Source organism: Salarias fasciatus, chromosome 13, assembly GCF_902148845.1.
Source record: "Salarias fasciatus chromosome 13, fSalaFa1.1, whole genome shotgun sequence".
Lineage (NCBI taxonomy): Eukaryota > Metazoa > Chordata > Actinopteri > Blenniiformes > Blenniidae > Salarias > Salarias fasciatus.
Genome location: NC_043757.1, coordinates 20,052,669 through 20,075,474, shown reverse-complemented (window position 1 = coordinate 20,075,474; position 22,806 = coordinate 20,052,669). Strand labels below are relative to the sequence as shown.

Genomic DNA, 22,806 nt, shown 5'->3' with positions numbered 1-22,806 from the left:
AAAGGTTTAATTTCAACAACTCAAGGCATCGTCAGTATAATGAATCATTTCAAACATGCAGTAAGCTTTAACTTCTTTTTCTTAAAAAAATGTTTAAAAATTACAATATAAACCTACATAAAAAGGGTTGAAGGAGAAGAGACAAAACAAGATCTTATTTCAAGTTAAAGGCGACTGCTGGAGGATCTCATTAACTCACTCTTCCACACTCTGGTGTTCTCTGTGTCATTAAGTCCCAATCCTGTGTATTCCTCAAACTACAAAGTCTCGGGCGCTGTATGACGTACACTCAATTTACCAGATGAGTTGTTTCATTTCAAAGTGAAAATTTGATCTGGCTGCTTTTTTTTTTTTTTTTTTTTGGCAAAGGTACCAGGTAAGATTTCAATCTTGGGGTTTCTCACAAAATAAGTCTTTTTTTTTTTTTTTTTTTTCTTTTTAAGAGTAGTCTTTACACGCTGTCCAGAGTTCTGCCAGCTCTACACACGAGTGCTAGTGCTTCTTCTCGAGGTAATTTGAGGGAACCCATCCTTTCCGTGGTCGACCATTGTCCAGAACTTTGCAGTACCACCAGCCGTTGGGGTTCCTTTCAAGAACCTCCAGACTTGTCCCCTCAGGAAAGCCCATGGTCTCCTCATCACCGTGGTAATCTGCTATGGAGACGTACACCTCTCTGAGGTTATTATGGATGATGTGGGGCTTGGGCTTCACTGTGGACACAGGGAGGAGGTTCTTCTGCGAGCCGAGTCCGAGGGACTCGGAGCTACCGGTACCGGATCTGTTCCTTTTGGGTAGTGTTATGTTGTTTGGCGCCAGGCTGCGCGGCACGGTGCCAAAGGAGGCATTGCGTCTCACCGTGGGGCTTGAGCGTGGGTGGTCCGTTGAGTTGAGAGACTCGTTTCTCCTGAGGGAGCCCACTGGAATAGCGCCGTCTCTGACGGGAGCTGATATGAAGACAGACTGAGGTCTGACGACCTGCTGCTGTTTGGTGCTGTTCTGCTTTAGCGAGCCAAACAAGCTGCTGGGTTTGGAGAGGCCGCCCGGTGGCTTGGAAGGGATGGGTGGAGTGACTTTCTTCAGGTTTTGGTTGATGTTGTTCAATGCCCGCACCCTTTGTTCATTCTTCTCCAGGCTGTTGGACTTGCTAAGGCTTCCAGGTTTGGTTGGGGTGCCATCAGATTCAGACCCTGCCGTGTCGTCTTGCTGTCGGACCGGCTCTAGGAAGTAAGTTGGAGCCCATCCTTCTGCATCTCCCCAACGGACGTACCACCAGCCGCTCTCCTGCTTCTCCAGCACCTCAACCTCCACCCCAGCGGGAAAGGTGAGCTCAGACTCCTGAACTTTCTCATAGGGATCTGTTGTGCGATACAGGCTGCAGCCTTCCACGTCCGAGTCGCCGCGGCTGCCTTTAGAGTAAATGGAGGAAAGGTCGGACGTGCTCTGAGAAGAGAAGGAGTCCTCAGAAGAAATCACTGATGCTGTCTCTGAGTCCTCCCCTTTGGTTTTGGTGCCGTTCTTCAGCTGCCCTGTGGGCCGCAGCTGTCTCCTCAAAGTGCTGATGTCCATTTTCTCCGCACTGGATGCCTTTGTAAGCTGCGGTTTGGGCCTCACCACTGGCCTGAGCTTTGAGGAGGACTTGATGGAAGAGGATGACTTGTTTTCTTCTTCGTCTTTCTTTGGTCTGGACAAGTCTGGGGTGGACTCACTGGATGCAGATTTAGGACTAGAAGACTCCTCGGGTTTGGTTAAAAGTGAGCTTCCGTTCAAGTCGATCTTGAGCTTGTTCCCTGCAGGTTTCCATCCGCCTGGTGCTGGGTTTGCAGTCTTGCCTGTTTCGGACAAAACACTTGTCTTGGAGGAATTTGAGTCCCGGCTGCACTGCCTGTCCGGAGTCTCCCTGAAGAGCTGGAAGCCGTCATTCTCGTAAATACATTCTTCTCCTTCGGCCTCCCCTTCCGCCTCGTGGCCATCTTCAAATGACTCGCCCATCTTGAAGGAGGCGCTGTGGAGCGATGAAGCTGGGGAAGGCTTGGAGGACAGATGGGATCCCTTCTCAGAAGAAGTGTCCTCATGCTTTACATCCACCAGAGAACCCTCTCCTCTCAGAAACTCAAATTCAGACTCCAAGTCCAGATCTCCGATGGCAGGGACGTCATACTCTGGCTCTTCGTAAACTGGCCTCCCGGCGGAGACGGGAGATTCAGGAGCCTCAGACCCAGGGCTACTTGGCGGTGCAGTCTCAACCGAGTCTTGCTTTTTCACAGGGGGAGCTGGAGGTGGAACTTTTGGGCGGCAGAGAGTGCTTGTCCTGCGATTGAGGTTGGGCTTCTTACGTTTATCAATGTAGGAGCAGGGAGCCCAGCCCTCCTTCTCCCCAATCTGGACATACCACCAACCCCCAGAGTTCTTCTCAAGGACCTAAAAAAATGTTGGTTCAAGATGTAAGAACACATTTCAGCAGTGTTTAAAAGGCAATGATAATGATAGAGCCAAACCTTCACAATTAAACAATCGAACTCACCTCTGCTTTCTGTCCTCCGTTGAAACTGATGCCATCAGATATACATGACTGAAACTCTGCAATGGTGTAATACTCCGCTTCAACTGTAGGGGGCTCTGGTGGGGAAGGTAGCTGAAATCCCTGGACACAAAGGAGAAAGACCGATTTAAAATATAGAGTGTAAATTTTCCCAAAAGTAATTCACTGTAGTACTGTTTATACCTAGTTTAAAAGGTGAATTAAATAAAAACAAGGACAAAAATACACTTCAGAACCCCTCAAACTAATAATGCTTTTAACACTAACAAACCTTTTGTTTTCTCTTCAACACCATATTATCTCACAGAAATACTTCAAACTCGAGGTGAATTCAATGCAGCGTCATTTTTTGCTCATAAATACCATATCTACTTTTTGTTTTCACAATCATGATTAACTAATAAATTGACTGACTGGATAGAAGGATAGAAGAAAATAACATTCACTCGTACCAAGGTGGCGTCTCTTCGAGGAGGAGGTTTTTGCCTGAGCACGGGGGAACCTATTTTAAAAAAACATACATGATTGTCAGGGCACTATTAAAATACATTAGATGGATGATAAACTTTTTAAAATAATCAATTGACACAGAGGCACAACTAACCAATTTCGACTCGATGAGGAGCAATCCGGGCTACAGCTGGCGAAGCGGGCTCTGCTTTGCTTTTCCCATCCTGAGGGGCTTGAACGGGACTGGACTCATTGCAGGGAAATGGCAAGCTGATCTCCTTTCTGGAGACCTGTGGACTCTCCGGGACTCCGTCGGTCTGCATGTCCTTCTCACTCAAAGCCTTCTTGTTGAGCAAGTTGCTGATCTCCATGATGTTGCCGATGATCTCCACCGGGCCAGTGACGTTCTTCTTCCGGGGAGAGAGGTCATCCTTCACCTTCTTGAGGTACGAGGCTGGAGCCCAACCCTCCTTATCCTGGTACCTATGCAGCGGATTGGAAAAGAAACTCATTAGCTATGTTAGAGTGAGAAACTGGCTCTTAATGCGTGTGAGCAGGTGTTACCTGATAAACCACCAGCCCTCCAGGTTCTTCTGAATGACCTCCACAATGACGCCTTTCTCAAAAGCAATTTCATCTTTGCCCTGGCTCGTATAAGGCTGCACCGTTACGTACTTCTCCTCTGTAAAAGCAGAAAATAACAACACAGCTAAGCTACAGGGAGAAGTGAGACCTCTGAATACAAAAATAATAATAGAAAAGAAAAGAAAAGAAAAACATGTCTGTTGTGTGTATCATCTTGCCAGATTTAGATTCATTCTTACGATTCTCCTGCAGTAATATGAAATACAAGAAAGCAAATAACTATGATTATGTTTTGCAGCAATATAGAAAGATACATCTTGTGATTACAATATATAATAATAGAAAATGCGTAATTCTGGAAGTTGCTTGATCTGTATATAAGTATATAAGTGTAGTATGTGTGTGTGTGTTCAAACATTAATTGGATAAAACAGAGAATTGTTGTAAATAACCAGTAAAAGTAACAACTAGTCCCTTCCCTTAAACTTTTTCTTTGCAATGGTAACAGAATTAGTTTTAACGCAGGAAGTGAATTATATGTAATATTGTTTGTAGTATGTTACATTCTATAAAAATCAAGTTATTGATGCACTGATAATATTGCAAGTTTTACACAGTTTGTATTGTATTTTTTTTTTCATGATTTCATGATATCGTTTTTATTTTCTGTTTCATTACCGTCCACAATTTAGCAAACAAAACAAAAGAAGAAAAAAGTGACAAAACACAAAAACAATAATAAAGGGATCTGTGTATGCACATAAAAGAAAGTGTTTTAGGTCACAAACTATCTCAAGTCCTTTTGCAGGTCAGGTCAAAAGCTGAGTTGCGACCTGTTTCCAGGCTGACTAAATGCAGAACAAATTTACTTTTTTTTATCACTGCTGGAGATATTTTGATAGGATGACCTGCTTTGTCTGATATGTTGTTTCTTCCCTATCATTGTAATGCTGTATTATTTGTGTTCTCAGATTGTTTTGTGCTTCCTGCTCATCCCCATTCGTGGCTGCACTGCACTATAATTTTATCTTGTAGACAAAAAAACCTTTTCAACTCTTCACAACCAGCCAAATCAGTACCAGGAAATAGGACCTAAAATGTGTTTCACACAGTTTGTAGTTTAGTTTATCAACTGTGGTGGAAAAGAATAACTCTACAGAAGTTGAAGTTGAATTAAAAATACCGATTCAGCCTCTTTTGACAGAACGTCCTCTAAAGAAAGGCTGTGAGAAGAGCTCACTTCAAATCATGCGTCCAAAAGTATTTTTCTTCACAGACATCACATTCTACCTCATTTTCAGGTTTTACATAATTTGCAAAAATCTTCTGACAGACGACACAATTGAATTTTCTTGTAAACTAGACTATCCCAACCAGTTAACTTAAATTGAATTTCGATGTTGATGGAGCAAAAATCAACGCTCTTTCTCAAAAAGAGTCTAAATGTTATGGTTTTCTCAAAGTAAAATGAAAAATATTTGTCATAATTCCCAGAAAAGCACACAAATATTGTAATTTGTCACCTTTGAGTCTCAAAAGACATAATTACAAAACTCAAAGGGTGGCTCCCAATGGAAACTACAGCTTACGGGTCACGCCGGTGTCCTCACTATGTCCTTGGCCTTGTGTAGAGAGCATCTCCTAACTCAGCACTTCGTGAAGACCGCAGGCACCACACTGATTTATGCATTCCCATGAGGCCAAGGGGCAGAGCAAACTCATCATTTCCTGTCATTATGGCAATTCCTGTCTAAACACAGGGAGCGCAGTCAGACATGTGTTCAAAAAAGAGAGCAGCTCGTGAAAAGCGCCGCTCTGTGTGCCGTCCTGAGGATTCAACACTGCGGTGGCAAATTATTCCATTTTCCTTTTCTCCACCCATTTCCATGCTTGTGTATGCACTGAATGGTTGCGGGATAGTAAGTTCCTTCATCCTGCACAAACTCCACGGAGTAAAAGGATATTTCAAGTGTGCTTTTTCCCCCCTCTTTGCCTGCTTCTTCCGGTCTCGTCCTGTTGGAGCTGCTATATCGGTTTCCTGTCACCAGCCACCTTCAAATAACATCCAGCAGCGCAAAAAAAAGGGAAATTCTGAATTGGACGGTATGTTAAGCCACAGAACGCATCGCCTGCATCAGTGTTATAAATTATTTGTGTGGCAAAAGCAAAGCCTCTGTTTCTTTTCTTGCTCTCTCCACTCCGGAGAGCGGCGCAGACTGCCAAATGCAGAAGTTTGGGTTGAACTCAAAAGTCCGTCTTCTCTTCGCTGTCAGTCATCCAAATGTGTCCCGACTGAAAAACTGGAGAGGAACATGTGCACACTTGTGACTGTGAAAGTGATTTTCTTTAAAAAAAACAAACAAACAAAAAAACAAGTTAGAGATGAGTTCTTTGTTTATCTGTTAATACAGGTTGCTAACTGCAGAAAAAGCCTACAGAATACACATTCATTTGTGATCTGCAAATACACTTCATTTGCTCATAGAGAGTAAAATATGGCTCCAGAATGCATTAGCTAGCTCATTTGAGATAAGTGGGTGGTTTTTGTTGTGCTGTGTTTTGGGTTTTTTTTTTTTATGATTCTGAAAAAACTGGCTTTGGCACACAGTGTATATAATTAGAACAAACACACTTTTCTGACATGATTTGAGCTTAGCATCAATAATTGCTAAACATATAAAGCTACTAATCTCACTTTTGCTTTCCAGGCTCATTTCATATTAAACAACAGTTAGTGGTTAGTTGTGGCAGATTATGGCTCGCAATAAATGGATTTTCTGGAAGGCGACATGGGACGCAAGACTGAACAAATGTATGCGTATGAGGAGGAATGAGTCGGGTCAAGTGATAAAAAAGAGGCTGAGGAGAACAATAAAGGCAGTGAGAGAAGGGGAAGAGGGAGGGGAGGCGATGCAGCGTCTAGCTGAGTTCACCTCGGCTCTGCTGGCGGCTGATGACGCCCCCCAACGTCCATCTCCGGTCCAGCCTCTTCAGATGAGCCTTTTGGCGCTTAGTAACTGACACACACACGCGCACACGCACACACACACACACACACGATGACCAAACGACAACAAATAAACATGGGCACGTAAAGACCAAGCACAGAATGTTACACAGACACACAGCAGACACGTGGCATGGATCCAGCAGGGTGAGCCTGGTCATGAGTTACAAGAAGGAACACATAAACAAGGCCACGAAGCAAAATGGGTATGAGTGGATGGAAGGAGGTTACAGGGGATTAGTTAAACCGAGACATCTTCTCCCTGGCTTATAATTAGCCTGTTGTTAACATGGTTTTCATATCCTGTTGTGTCAGAACATCTGGGACACACATTGCAGATGCCATCGGATTAATCGAGCAGCTGAGAACAGAACACCGCCGGGTTGGACATGGGTGCCTCAGCATGGCCGATATTTCTCATCATTTTTAATGGTAAAACTGTTTTTTTATTTTTTTTTTTTAGTGCCAGATTTTGTGTGAAATGCTAAACTGAACACACAAATCCCTCCCATCACTCTGTGCTTTGTAATTTCCACGGATGGAAACAACAGGCAGAATTCGAAAGACATTTTAAAAAGGGATGGATCCAGGGGGGCAATAATCCCACCCTACGCAACCCTGACAAAGCTCAAGAAATGTAAAAGAATAGTCTGACGTTTGGGAAATAGCTTTGTAGAGAGAGGAGATCTCATGAATTCACATTAAATATGAAGCTACGATGAGCAGCCGGTTGGTTCAGGAAGGCAGAGCGATTCATCAGTCTTATTAAATAAACACATTTTACATTTGCCTCATCTGTACAAAAACAAAGGGTAAAAACAACTGATCGCTGTTTTGCGAGGGGACATGTGCGCCTGTCTCTCCGCCAGTTGCCTGGCAACTGATCGAAGACAGGAAATAATCTAACCCACAATCCCTCAAGAGGTGACAAATTGTCATTTTACACTTCAGTTTTTGTGCAGATCAAACAAACAGGATGTGAGGGGTTTGAGGATGCGGCCTGATTTGCTGGAGACCAGGATGTTTCCACACTGCTCCAAGTCTTTGTTGCTGAGCGAAACAAGCTCATAGCGATGGCGTCAGAGTCATCGTGCAGACATTGAGCGCCAATATGAGTTGCCTCATCCTCATTCCCTGCCAGTCAGCAAACAAACACATTTTTAAACAACACATGTTGCCTATAATATGGCTAAAACTAGCAGCGGGAGAAAGTGTGGCGTTTCATAAAATTTAAAGCTTTTTGATTCGACAAACAAGTTTCTTGGGAAGTTTTCAGGAAAACAGCGCTCTAGTTCTGTGACAATGGGATGCCACTGAAGAACGCTGCACTGACAAAAAGACGTTTTATGATGTTTCATGCCATTCCCATGACTGTGGAGACACATAGAGACACATTACAGTGAGAGATTTGTCCTTCCCCAAAACCCCCTGGCAGACAACTGGGCTAACTACCTCCAGCTATCTCCAACAGAGTGACCCTCCAAGAATGCTGAACGACTGCGTGTGGAAATCTTTTGTTGATAAAAATGCATTCTGAGCACCAATGAGGAAATCGGGGCATTTTACGTATTGTAAAACAGTAATGGTTTTCATCATCATCTCATCTCTAGCGCCCTCTATCCTAAAGTCAGAAGATGTAGAACTCCACTGGTTCCATTGTTGCAGAATTGTACAGCAGAAGATGTTTGGCCAGAGCGCTGGAAAAACTTGATGTTTGTTTGGAAGTGTAATATGCAACTTAATTATTTCCTTGCCTCCAGTTTCTTGGCTTTTCGCTATCACACTGCTGCACACAGCTTTGAGAAACGCAGTATTCATGGCACAAACCCGACGCTCAGAGTCAAGGGAATTGAACTGTAGTGGTGTGATATTAAAATGTTTTCTCCGCCGATGCTGAAAAGGTTGAGACAACCCGAGCTTCTCCTAGATGGCTTGATAACTTCATCTGACAGCTCTGTTCAAATCACTGGATGGCCTCACAGCTTAGCGGATCAGCTTTTTTTTATTTTGGCAAGCCGTACACAGCATAGGTGTGTTTTCCATCAGGGTTCTGGATCCCTCTCTCGCTCCAGCAAACTCACAAAATCTAATATCAAATCCAATTAGCAATCTGCACTGATAAGCAGGCAGTAAGTTCACTTTAACGATAACCGTGACATGAAGAGCAGGACTTAGAAAGTCTGCTGAAAACACACGCCTCGTTCATGAGCGCAGTCCATGCGGCGGTCATATCACTTAATGCCGCACTGTTCCCGTCCCGTACAGTGCATTACTGTACAGGACGTCACTTGAGAGGCTGCGGTCTGGTTTCTCATAGCTGCTGGCCGCGCTGTTTACCCAGGTCTGAATCTACACTCTGTCAGAGCCTGCTTATGATGGCAGGCGGACACAGAGAGGTGTTCACGGCGAAGCGGTCTCGGCCGAACGCGTGGGCCGGCTGCGGCGGCGAGGCAAGGCGAGGCAGGGCCGAGTTTTCCCGTCTGTGTCACAGATCAAAGACTGACGACTGAGAGCAGTGGAGGTGTGTGTGTGTGCATGTGTGTGTGGGTACATTAGAGAGTGTCTGAGGCTGCACTTGTGTGTGGGTGGGCAGAGACAGGAACATTAGCAGTGACTTACCTTCTCCGGCTTTGGAGGCGCCCACCTCCGAGTCGTCCCTCGTGCCACTGTTGGAGTTGAGGTAAGTAGCGGGGACCCACCCCTGCTCCTCTGAGGTGCTGACGAACCACCAGCCTGTGGAAACACACACACACGATGAACATCACACTATATGACCAAGTGAAATGGTATGGGATGGCGTCCCATAAAAGAATTTGTCAAACATGCATGAAAAATGAGGCCGATCCTCTTTTTTTTTTTTTTGTTGCATAACAACTGTCTTCAGTCTATTGCTTTACTTTATTTTGCAGGTCAGCTGCGTGTTCCCCTGTTGAATATATTCAGCCTCATACTGACGGCGCACAAATGTGCTGATTCTGAAAAATGAGCAGGATGTGGCGTTCTGATTGGTTCAAGCTGCCCAAATAAACCACATCTTTGATTAATTTTGAGGATGAACATGAACTGACTTAATCATTCGGTACCCTTAGGAATGAAACGATTCAGATGAAATATTGAAAATAATCACTGTGACACACCCGAACGCCATGAGTTTTAGCTTTTGTGCTTTAAAGCGGGGCCGAAGATGGCCTCTGAGATATGTAGTATTTGTTGAAATTTTGCAGATGAAAACAGGCCTGTGATAACATTCCCTCGCCAAAAGAGCACATAGAATAAATCTCCCCTTTGACAGAAAAAAAAGGAGAAAAATAATGTCCACTGATGTGACCTCCCTCTATCAAATCAGCTAATTTTCTTTCACGGAGCTGTTGTTTGATGACACATCTGAAATCAAGAAGAACTTCACTGTGTTGCCAAGAGAAATCCGGAACGACAATCAGAGCCAAACACATCAGAGGAAACACCGCCTGGCCGTGGTTTCGCCTGTGACGAGATCTTCTCTGACCGGCATTTCATCAAGATCAGCCGTCGTTTCAGCGAGCCGAGCTGCTGCTACCTGCCAAAACATCACTCTGCGGCATTGGAGCTGGCGTCACTTGACTATCCCGGGAGTGACGGCATTAATTCAGCAACAAAGGTGTGTCTCAGTCAGAAAGGAGCATTTATAAGATTAGGTTTCTTTCTAGAATTGCAAAAAACTGTGAAACTCAGGAAAGCTTTAACGTTTTGATACCTTCTCGTAAAATCACTAACAGGTAGCTGGATGAGCAGCAGCTGGTCTTTTGACTGTGTTCTGTCATCGTGTCAAGCAGCTAGTCTGCCGATACAACCTCCATGATTGCATTATTCTGCGCTTGGAAACTGTTCAACACAAATTCTCTCACCGTCGCTGTTTTTTCCTTATGATGCTGAAAGAAAAAAAAAAAAACCTCTGTAAAGGCAGTGGGCGTTCGACACGGAAAAAGCTGGAAGTTGAGGATGTTGATGCAGGAGTCGCGCCACTGTGGCTCAGCTTGTTTTAAAGGTTCGCTCTTTGTGACTGTGTTTAGGCTTCAGAAATCACAAAGGAATACAACTTTTAGTACTTAGTATTTAACTAAATCCAGAATTTAAGTGTTATCAACCATTCTTTGCAGCAATGTAAAGAATCAGCATATAAATCCCACTGACAAGATAACCAGGTACACACTATCATTACGCTTGACCCACAATTTGCTGCTTTTTTATTTTTTTTACATCGCAGTATTATATAAAGTCAGTGAGATGGTAAAAATAGTTGACTGTACAAACAAGAAATCAACGTCTCTTTCTTTTAAAACACTGTGAAGGCAATTGTCTGTGGCCTGGCAAAGCTGGTTGAAAGATTTTCCTACGTGTGGTATGCCACACACACAAACATAGACACACGCACACGCTATTTGTTGTGGTAACGGGTACACAATATGGCCGACAGCTGTCCGAACAGCCTATAAAGAGGATAGCAGCGTTCCATGACACCTTCACAGCTGGCCCAAACCTCCAGAGAACATTTTTCTATAAAAATGGAGTGTCACCCGGTAGTTTGGAACACGATTAATAAAAAGACGCTGAATATTTTGTGATAGGAACAGAAGGACGTTGTACAGCTCAAATTACCAATATGGCAGTAATTATAAGAGGGGTAATGTGGTATTACACATGAGGGTATTTATCGAAATGCACACTGATTGTTCTTTCGACATGTATAGCCATGAATCACAAGTAGCGAAGGAGCAAATAAAGACTTCTAAAGATTATCATTTCAAATCTAACATGACAATACACAAGGACATTCGCCGTGTCCTTCAAAGGCACCGATGATTACGTGAGGCCTGAGTAATATTATATAAAAAAATAGACCTGCTGGATCACTGCTGCAACTAATCACCAATCAAAACAAACCACAGTTACAAGTCTCTGTCAGTGCTGAGTCACTCAGCCAGCTGTTATGGTCAAAAAGCATCACGGCTTTCACAACAGTTTACTTATTTCTGCGAAGATGACGACCGGAGTTGGAGCGCAGTCATGTTTGTGGGGCAGAATCATGCTGTTTTGCTTATAAAAACCAAGTAATTGCTTTCAAGTCTTAATTCTAATGACTAGCAAAAACTATCGCCGGTGGATTTCCTGGCAACGTGACGATATCGCCTGCAAACTGAAGCGTAACCTAGGTATGCCGAAGATGTCCTGCCGACAGTTTAATGAGTGACTTTCTTAGTGGGAGCAATAACAGAGAAAAACTATTAAAACTGGCCTTCTTATGTCTCACACATGCAAAGTCTGTGATTCATGGAAAAGGATGATTGATTCAACTGACCAACTTCCTGAGCTATACAGCGAAGCAGATAATCAGTTGCAGCTCGGGCGGGTTCAGATAAGAGGACGTTGTTTTGCTCCGACGCTGGCCGGGGCTCAGGGACATAACTAACCATGTAATGCGCTTTCTCTTTGCACCAAAGCTCTGGCTCAAACCTCTACGCCAGTGAATCAGATAGAGACAGCGAGCCACAAAAAACATCAAACTGTATCAACAACATTCAGATGGAAAAAAGGACTGATTTTTGTTTCCATTCCTCAGTGGCCATGGCTGCTTATGAGAAATATCGGGTATAAAACTTCATTTATTTTGATTTTAATTACAATGGCATCCTCATTTCCGAATCATTTTGAGCTGATGGTTGCAGGGCGCTGGAGCTAATCCCAGCTAACTGAAGGTGAAGGCGGGGTAACACTTCGACAGCTCCGTCACATTCACACGTTCAAAGTTACGCTAAATTAAATGAGCTCGAGTCTGAAGCCACTCCAGCCCCTGAAGAAACTCCTACATGTGCAACTTGCTGTTTTTACACAGACTCTGTCACTCATTGAATTTGTCATATTCACCTCTGCGAAGTGACACGTTGTAAAAGTGAACGCAACTGTAAAAATAAAGTGTGTTTTAATTGTGCGCACTTGGCTGTAGGTCAGAAAGCACATGAAGCAAAGCCGCGCTGCACAAATACATGCTGTTACTGATGTCAGGCCGGCTTTTCGCCTGTATTTTTCAACTATCCCCGCCCCGCATGGCAGGTGCTTAGGCTGAGAGCACTGAACCTCAAAAGAAGCAATAAAAGTGCCAGAAAAATGCACACACATCACGCAAGTGCCGATTTCCTGGCCACTGCAATTCTATATCAGACAGGTTGCAATTATATGGAACGTAAGGACAGAAAGCTCTGCCTCGTGTCTTTCACTGCCTGTATTCATTTATTCGTGAAAGCGCTCTTCCTGACGGATAAAAACAACAGAGGAAAAAAAAAAATACTGATTTAAGAAGCAAGCGTTTCCCTGCAATCTTTGCATCTCACGCCTCGCATTGCAAGAATCCCTCTGGATTATTTCTCCATGAGGGCTGGACTGGGAGGGGAGCATCAGCCTCACTGTTTGGATAAAGTCAGCTCCATATGCAACAGGGTTATCATTAGTAAATTCTTCACCAGCATACAAACCTCCGTCTGAGGTCATGACAAAAGAAACAGCTGCTTTGTGGATCTCCTGCTGCCAAGGCAGCAGTTTTGTAGAATTACATAATGCCTAACATTTCGATGAAATCACCCTGAGTTTGCATGGGTCTCGAAAATTTGCTAACCTACAGTTTACTGCTAAATGAATTAGAAGGCTTCAGCGTTGCACTGCTGGGTATTAAAATCTCAGTCGCCGCAGATTTTTTCTTTAAATACCTGTAGAATTGCATGTAAAGGAACAAATCTGGAATACTTTACCAAGCTGAATGTAAAACTCCTGGGAGCTCAGCAGATGAGGTGCTGCTGAAAAGCGATACAGCAGACAATGGAAATGAGATTAAGAGAGTATCCCTGCTCTCTCATTCTTGCTGTCAATTATCTGTAGAATTGAATTATGTCTATAAAAGGACATTGGCGAATCTGATCTGAAGACAAACGTTACAAAGCCAGACCTCCACCTTAAACTGTGCCTGTGTGTCATGTCTTGTTTTTGATCTGTTCGTACCACAACCTGCTTTTCTTTTCTCACTGCCACGTTACAAAAAGTCCTAGAAATCTGCTGCAGCGTTTAAACCACAAAGGAAAAAGAAGAACACAGCCAAATGCTGACTGGCAGTACGCTTTTCCTAAATGATATTAACTATTAACATTATAGCTACTTAGTCGACATCCTGAGTAAATCAAAAAGATTTTAAAGCATTTGAGCAGAGTGGAGTTTTGTAAGCCCCAACATTTTTTTGGGCCAGTGTTTGCACAAGACAAAAGCAAAACCCACAAACCTTCTAGTGGAGATCTCGTATAACACCGACACACTGACGGATCAAAACCGCAGACGTCAGCTTTTAGTGTGACAGCCTTGGAAAGGAAGAAACCAAACAGTTTGCCTTGACATGAGTTCTGCTGCTCAAAGACCAGACACAAAAAAAACGGAAATCGTATCACAACCCTAATTTACAATTTTCAGGTGGTCAACCTTCAGTCGCTCTTTTACTTTCCTGACACTTTGTTTTGCTTTTACTAACTAATCCTAATACTGCGCAGGTCTGTCTTGCTGCCCGTGCCGAGCTGTGTATTCCGACACATTTCCATTACAACCAGCAGGTTGAGGGGCAAGTCGCCCGTCTACTGCATCCAGATTTCACTCAGCGTGTGAATCAATGAGCCTCGACAGCCTTTGACCCCGTCACCAGTTCCCCACTCTTCCTTCATCGTGCCACTGTTGAAAGACGCTCGCCAATGCAGCCGACTGGGAAAACACCTCAGAGGAGCCGCAGTCCTGGAGATGCTGTGACGCACTCGTCCTGCCTTCGTCATTCTGCCCTCAAATCCTCCAACCAACGCATGACGTTCATTCGATGCCTAACAGATACCGCACATTAACATGTGCAACATTTTCTCAACGTTCTCATAAAAATGGATCCATGTGATTCTTTAAAAGTCTGAAAGATGTAAAAAGAGAAAGTGTTAAAAGACCTACACACAAGGTAACAGACAAATAAGGCTTGAGGATGGATGAAAGGCGACTACTGAGAGTGACGCTCCGGTGATCGGATATTACAATGATCAGATGTGACAGTGATCAGACTTCATCATCCTCGACCTCACATAAGAAAAATAATAGAAGTTATCAGATCGAGAAGCAGAACTGAATAATAGAAAAAAAAAATCACAAGTATCTGCATTTCTACTTCGGTGAAAATTGTATTTTTCCACCTCCTCTGCACAACCATGTTTATGCCCCGGTGGCCGGCCATGAGGGGATCTCATAAAATGAAATTGAGGACTGTGATACGTGGTAACCTTTTGCCGGATCTTCACTGAAGAAAAAGAAAAATGAAAGCAGCCTCAGTAAGGTCATTTTAATCTTCACCCACATTCATTCAAAAATATCACAGTCTTTGAATTAACTCTGATCCAAGCATGTGATTCGACCGACTGGAGAGTAAAAATGTGAACGTTCATCTCCACTGCTCCATCTTCACTGAAGCAGATCCTGATTGAGGACGTTTATGGGGCCATCCTCATCGTCTCACTTCACCTACTGTACATTGTAGCCATTGTGAGTGCTGATGCGTCCAGCAGACAGACATATAGCCAGAGGAGACGGCGTCTGTCCCTCATACAGTTCGTGCCATCTGGAATCGCTATCGCTTTCAAGACTCACGCTTCATTTTTACTGTAATCAACAACAGATTCCCAGCTGCAACAAAGCCACTCGATTTATGCAACTTTACTCGTTCCCCATCGCCAGGGGAAAATCTATAAAACAAAACTACAATCTGTGGCTGCAATCAATCAAGTCGGACACCTAGGAAAATGGCTCATAACACAGATTGACTCTGTAATCCTCGTCACTGGGAAACCACCACCGACACAGACGAGCTTTCGATTGTAATCAAAATAAAATAAAAATCATAAGTAATTTGTGCTTTGAAAGAACTTCCCACAAGATTTCTAGATACAGTGCATAGTATGAATATGAGAAGCACAGATTCAGCAGTGGGAGGAAGCTTTTTCTTTCTTTCTTTCTTTCTTTTTTTTTTACAACCTGAGATGATGAGGAATGCAGGAGCTCAGCAGTCCTGCAGACATCTGACACCACTGTTGAGTAGAGCAGAAGAGAACCCCATTCATTTCCAGCTTCTGTATTTATTAACAGTAGATCCTGTATCAAAGCACAAGGGGGGAAGGTCTCCAGCCCAATACACACACTTCCAGTTTTCATAAAACACTGGGTTTCAATTACCTGGGTGGTACGGGCGGGAGCGGGGGGGGGTGGCAAAAAAACGGCACAAAACGACTTTCAAGAGCTAATGTTGACCTAAGGAATAACCTTCACTCCCTGCCGGTCTCTGAAAGAAAGCCCTCATGGTCTCAGTGACGCTGTAGCCGTGGGCTTGTGTGCTCTCCGGGCTCCACTGATTTGGAGACACAGCAGTCCTTGAGCGTCTGAAAGCCCACCCCTCCAAATCCTGCTTTAACTCAATGGTCAATTCTTGACTCAGAGAAAGAAAGGACCCTTTTTGGCTGCCCAGACTGATGTCTGTACACTATTATTACCACTGCTACTGCTGCCTAAATACTGTTATCACTCCTTCTTTTTTTTCCTTTTCCATGTCTCTTTGACAGGATGCAAGAAACTAAGGCTGTAGAAGACGGTGCTAAAGGATCAAAAACCTCCCATTTGAGTTTCCTTAACAGAAAATAAAGAATATGATTTAATTTCTTGAGATGGTGATTAGTATCTTCTTATGTTAGGCTCAAAGAATGTAAGGGATGGGGATTTCTCTGAGTGGATAATGGCTCTTCCATCTGCTGCTGCGACTTCTGCTAAAAAAAAAAAGAAAAAAGAACACTTGGCAGGTTTTCCTGCATGGTGTCTTTGGTGGTTCATAGACAAGAATTATAGGGTTTTTCCTCCATTATACAAGCAAACACGGCTTTGCTGATGCTGCACATAGCAAACTGGAAAAAATTAAGCTTTGAGGATTCACAACATTAAGAGCTTAAAATTGACCTTTAATTCTCCTGTAAACAAGAGGCTGAACAAATGGAGAAAAGACAATGTGTTTGAAGCTAAAGGAACCAAAATAATGCAAAATATTAGCAGTTCTTTCATTAAATGATTGTCCATTATGAATTTTTGTGTGTGTGTGTGTGTGTGTAAAAGAAAATCATCTTTAATCTTCCCAGGATGGATCAGACCGAGGGGAAAACAATAAACACTGAAGACTGCTGGATCCAAACACATTCATCATCTCTGCAAAGCTCATGTTCACCTCGTTTGGTTTTGTGTTTGTATTATATATCAACATCTTAAATCTCTTCTTTTCTCGCAATTTGACTTCATGAATTTAAACAACCTTTAATTTTTTTTTAGCTGATCTAGCTAACTTAGTGCAATTTTTCATTTTTACACTCACTCTGCTGGGCAAAATATACATGCACAATATAGTTTTGAAAAATATCAGTAAAATATTTCACTTTAAATATACTTGGAAGGCTGTAATTTCTTCCTTTTGTTGAAGTCTGAATAGATTGCAACCAAAATGCAATCAACCTGGTGATGAGATCGTACCCTGAAATCACATGACACCGATGAATTTCAATGACAACACATTTTTAAGGAAATAAAAAAAGAATATTTTACCAAACCAACCAATACACCTTTACAGCTTCTAAAAACATGGAAAATAAAACAAAAAGGGTGACAATCAAACTTTAAGGGACACTTTTCTGATATTTTACAGCAGCTGGAACTGGGTCAACAGACCGGTGTTGCCCTCTTTTGAGCCAAGTTTGACAATTGGAATAACACCGTCTAAAATACAAAACAACCTAAAGCCATCATTACAGAAACACCAACTGATATACTTTACAGTTTTACAGAGGAGATCGTGTTTCTGCAGTGAACTTCAGAAGAAGAAGAAACAGCTTCTCTGAGCATCAAGCTCCTGCTGAGCTGGAGTCTCAGATCATCTTGCTTCCAGCTTGAAAAGAGAGGGCAGCAGACATCATTCTATTCGTACATTTTTTCCATGTGAAAATAAAACAGACATCCTGCCCATCCATCATGCCATGCTGTCGGCCAAAGCCGTTTAATCTGCCAGCAGTCTTCATGGGCTTCCAGCCCAGCAGTTGAACAACACCTGCAGGAATACCCCTGCTAATCTTCTCTATAAAGAGTTGTCAGACTAAATCTCTGTTGCACCAAGTCCAAAAAGGATAACTTTAGAAAGAATCACTGTCATAGCAAGTCAAGATTCCTGAAATTTCATAAACTCCAGTCCGTCTGTGTCAGCTGGTTGAACAGGGATGTAAGACAGACTGTAGAGATGTTGTGACTTGGGAACTTGGAGGGAGCGTTGCTCAAGAGAGTCGACTTTTCCTGACTTTTGTACATCATTTGACAAACAGTGTTTCATAGATGTGTTCCTTGAACCGAGTCCATAAAAAGACATTTTCATCTGTGAGCTGAGGGCATAATGCCTAACACTGCCCTTGAGGTGGAGGCGAGCTGTCTGCAATAAATGCAATATTTCCAGAAGTGCCTGCAAATGATTTTTTTTCCTTCCCTACATGCAACATGAAAGGGCAAAGTTTAAACCACTGAATAGAGAGCATCTGAACTGACCAGCAAGGATGCTAGCTTAGCTTTGGTTAACATCTCTGCAGTATAGTGTAAACTGAGGAGGCATCCTGGAGGATCCATTAAGCCATTATAATGAACCAACCTCTCTGAACCACTAACTTTGGCAGGAAATTACTTTTTCCATTTTTTTTTCCCCCCACGAGTTTCTCCATGCACGTCTTTCTCCTCCCGAGCCAGCATTCCCCCCGGCAAACTCTCATAAAATAGACAAATAAAATATCTGCAGAAGAAGTGAAGCCATAGTTAGTAATTAATTAAAAAACACATTTTGATTGGAGCACAGGATATGATGATATTTAACTGTGCTTCCAAGATTTCGCAATGCTCTGTTTGAAAACAAAACAAAAAAAAAAAAGTAAATTTTTGGGGTTGTGGTAAAGTTAACTAACTTCTGTGTTGTAGGATTGAATGCTAAAACAGAACTAGAAAACACACACTGGCCTAGATTGCTGATGCACCACATGAAGTGGTGTAAACTACTGTACCCACTGAAACAAAGACCACGACACAACTGTACTGCGGGGCCAGTGCAATGGAAAATACTGGCTTGGCTTGGGAGAGCAGGCTGGAAAAGTGGAGAAAGCTGAGCCTGCTTATAGGTCTGACCTAGATTCCCTGCCCTGTCAAAGGCATATATTATCTAATCCAAGGTAAGGAAAAGTCGATAACGGCACTGGGCGGCAGTCACAGTCCACACCAACGGCGCAGTAGCTTTAACAGCAGAACTTATGTGGAAGATTTCAGGAGAATGGCAACTATTACACGATGCTGCGGTTTTCCATTTCTAGATCTGCCACTATTACATTTTTTTTCTTAAGTTTTATGCAAAACACACACAAACCAATCCCACACACAGCACTGTAATATAAATTTTGATAGCAACATGATAAAATCCTGTTATTTTCCAGAAACTCTACAGTGGGACACATGGCAGTTTGAATCTGCAACGCTATAAAGTCCATGCTGCCCTTCTATCATAACAAATGCAGCAGACTCTTTCAGTAGCTCCAGCTCAGCACATTTGCTACGTAGTCCTGTATTACACAGATCAATCTGTCAGAGGCCATTAAAGAGTTTGTACTTATTCTGCAGGGGAATGGATGCTAAATTAAATGAGGGCTGAAATCGTCTCTGCTCACACCTGGAGTTGTTGGTGTTGGCGAAGGGATGCTGAGTGATGTAACCCAGCTTTAGCAGACTCCTACTGCAGGAGTGTGGAGATGTCAGGTAAAAGCTAGTGGCGCTGCTGGAAGTAGTCTCCACAGCAAAATGCGAGAGGTGGGAGGTGATATTTACTGTAAAAGTGTCAGTGTATATAATAAAAGTGTCAAATCGCCTTAGGTTGCATTTTTTAAAGTGTGCATTATGCCGCCTTGCTTTCTGGACACCTAGGAGGAGCCAATACTGGACCGAATGAATCAGCTGCAGGATGACCGGCCAAGAAAGTTTGCATTCAAAAGGAGAATAGATCAAAGCAACAACAACAAGGTTCAGAAACATGAGCGCCATAAGTCTGCAACGAGACTCCTCATACATCTAAAACATAAACATCTCAAACTTTGCACAGTGGTCAGCTAAAACACCAAGAGAGAAGGGGCCTCTACTTAAAAGCACAGGGACCATGCAGCTAAAATTCATGGAGGAAAGTACTCATAGAAGGCCCCCGATAAAAGGACTTCAAGGTGTTGGAATATCCGTCCCACCGTGACTCCCCATCAGGCCGAACTCCTACTGGAGCAGGGAGTGAAAACAAATACATGAACCCGGAGGCAGGACACGTGACACTTCAAAGCGAGACCTTACTGGAGGCCAGTGCGGCACTCAAGTCCATCGTGAAACCTAAGTCCGGACCGCCTTCCTGGTCACCGCTTCCTCCTCCATCTCCCTCAGCCTGTCTTCCTTCTAAAGAACACATGAGTCCCATTACCGTTTTACTGTCTCAGCACACCATTAAAGCTGAACGTCAGGCCTTATTAATGGGCCTTTACCTTTGCGGGCATTCTTCGTATGATGAATTTCCTAGAAGAAAAGTGAATCGGGCAGATGTTCACACCTGGATGTCAGTGATCTGCGAGTCTTATTAAACCGAGATGAATAATTATTTTTGTTTTTTGTTGTATTATTGTTGCATGTTAGCAAAACCAGTGCTTGTGGGGTTTTTTTTTCTAAACATTATAGAAACTAGACCTTGAAATGTTTATGTCAGATTCCTTGAATAACCTCAAGTTGTGCTGTACATCACTCATTAAGCATTCACTGTTGTTAAACAGACTCACACACACACACTAAACACAATCTTGGCCCTGTCTGCTCGCACTTTCCAGAGGTTAAACAGCTGACTAAGGACTCTCTGCAGCTGGCATTTGTAAATCCGGCATGTCTTGCTGGCTTTCCATTAAAGTGAGGTGGAATAATTAATACGAGTCTGGAAGACATTCCTCTTGCTAGAGGCAACATTCTGGCCTGAAGCCTAAACCAACAGTGGGAAAAAAACAAGTCTGACTGCAGGCCAAAGTGAGCCTCCAGATGGGGCTGAGTAACAACTCGAAAGTTTTGGACAAAGGAGGTGAAAGGGTTGAGTTAGGGAAAAGGGCAGAGAGTTTGAGAAGCCTTTTCAGGGACATACAGACAACGTGCAGGCCGCTTTTTCTCACTCTGCGTGTCTTTGTTCAGGATCTGCTTTGGTTACTCACCGCTTTCACTCTTTTCAATGACGTCCACCACCTCGCCCGCTTGAAGGCTGATTTCTGCAGGCTCTTGTTTCTCGTAGTTGGCCACCACCACATACTGTTCCAGGAGCATGGGGTCCGAAGCATCCAGACCTGGAGTTGACGGGAAAAAGCATGCCGTCAGCCAGCTGCTGGCCATAGGTCCACGAGAACGACTGGTGGGCACTCGCTGTGCCATCGGTCTGGAGAGCTCGACCAATCACAATATTCACAGGGTTCAGTGCATCTTCCCCGGGGTCTAGCCATAGATCTGCATCCCCCTCCAGCCCAACATCAAGGGCGACGGAGATGCTGACAGTCGAGGAAAAGAACCTCCTTCCAAACAGTGAAGGATCAAGCGGTCAAATGCAGAAAATCCATTCTGTGTGACTGAAGGGACCTCATCCTTATTGTCCAACAACACAGCTGAATCCAGGTCAGTACGGGCGAGCCGACACATGAACACAGTTCAAAGCAGCGATGCAAAAGAAGGAAAACTCGGGAGTGACAGAAAAGTGAGCTGAAGCCAGCTGAGGACAGGACACTGGAGTGGGAGAAAGAAATGGTTTCCCTTGGAAAATAAACCATCTGCTAAAAAGCCTCCCTCTCCTCAGTTGGGGCTGGAGCTGGAGGAAGAGTAGGGGGTTGTGTACGCCAATCATAAGAGTCGGCACTAGGGGCCTTAAATAGAACCAGATGAAGGGGCTGGAGCTGTGCTCAGAGGGATGGCCCTCTGTCTCCATGAAACACTAGAGCTCTGACTGCAGCATGCAGGCCAGCCAATGGAAATCTTTCTTTCTCTACTTTACCGAGTTAACCGTTTGAGCACCAGCAGTGACTTAGTTTCCCCGCTTGGTTTGTACTCGTTTTTTTTCACAGATTCATCGCCCAGTTTTACCAGATTTCAGTTTGATTAGGTAATTCCATGAATGTAAAAACAGATGTTTCGAATTGTAAAGGTCACTGTTATCTCACCAACAACCACACACATTTTTCCACTCCGCTAAAGCATTGCTGCATAAACCGACGCCGGCTGAAGCTGTAATTATGAAACACTCTCTAAACAAGCATAGCTGAAGGAAGTAAAGCAGATCTAACAAGTGTCAGCTGGAAACCAGACGCATACCAGCTCACATGGAGTTCACACATTAAAACCAACTTCTGCTGACCATCGAGTTCAAAGCAGCAAACAGGACTACTGTCTGCACACTTCAGATTACATGTTTAGGCTTGTGCTTTTATGGAGTGTTTTGAACAACAGGGAAAGGTCTGCAGACGCTGTCGAGTTTCCACTCTCTTTTCACGACAGGAACACATGCTGCTTTATGTTTACTGCAGGCTGAAATTGTGTATGTGAGCTTTTGAATCTCAGTCAGCAAATAGTTTCAGTGCAAAACTGACAATACTGAAGTTATTTTTAATATCTGGCACACAGAGTTTATGGAAAGAAGAACTGTGTTTCATCTGGAAACTGGAAAATGAGAGCAGTCCTTTCTAATAAATTGTAGATTTGAGGCTTTGACAAGGAATGTTTGTGACGCTTCAGATTAAACTGCCATTTCAGAAAAAGCTGCCCTGGCAACACATCCCAAGACTGAAGATTACCTTTAGTCCAAAACTAAAAAAATATTTAGAATTCAAGTGAGTGACTCCATTTCAAATGTCAAGGAGCTAATAACTCACAAAGATAAACTCAGCACCATTAGCATAAACTGCCAAAGAGTCTGACACCAGATTACTGTGGTCAGACTGCGGTTTTTGAAACATCACGTTATTTATGCAAAAAGTTTCAACTGGCCACAAAGTGTTGTAACTATTGAAAGAACATTATTTAGATACTGACC

At 43.4% G+C, this 22,806-nt stretch overlaps 2 protein-coding genes across 4 annotated transcripts in view; one reads left to right on the top strand and one right to left on the bottom strand.

Annotated features, from left to right (window-relative positions):
- Nucleotides 1–10,699, top strand: part of LOC115398938 (E3 ubiquitin-protein ligase NEURL1-like) — a 43,087-nt gene extending 32,388 nt beyond the window's left edge. Inside the window, exon 8 of the transcript XR_003932620.1 lies at nucleotides 10,688–10,699. The gene's annotated coding sequence lies outside the window, so the exon portion shown is untranslated. The remainder of the gene's footprint in view (nucleotides 1–10,687) is intronic.
- Nucleotides 288–22,806, bottom strand: part of LOC115398937 (SH3 and PX domain-containing protein 2A-like) — a 51,660-nt gene continuing 29,141 nt past the window's right edge. Inside the window, exons 7-14 of one of the 3 annotated variants that reach the window (XM_030106002.1) lie at nucleotides 20,948–21,076; nucleotides 9,201–9,314; nucleotides 6,508–6,591; nucleotides 3,554–3,671; nucleotides 3,144–3,472; nucleotides 2,992–3,041; nucleotides 2,522–2,641; nucleotides 288–2,418 (exon numbers count right to left, since the gene is read on the bottom strand). In XM_030106002.1, coding sequence (XP_029961862.1) covers nucleotides 493–2,418; nucleotides 2,522–2,641; nucleotides 2,992–3,041; nucleotides 3,144–3,472; nucleotides 3,554–3,671; nucleotides 6,508–6,591; nucleotides 9,201–9,314; nucleotides 20,948–21,076 — 2,870 coding nt within the window. In that variant the 3' untranslated portion in view covers nucleotides 288–492. Of the gene's footprint in view, nucleotides 2,419–2,521; nucleotides 2,642–2,991; nucleotides 3,042–3,143; nucleotides 3,473–3,553; nucleotides 3,672–6,507; nucleotides 6,592–9,200; nucleotides 9,315–20,947; nucleotides 21,115–22,806 lie in introns of all 3 variants that reach the window. The other 2 variants (XM_030106004.1, XM_030106003.1) reach the window with 2 other exon arrangements.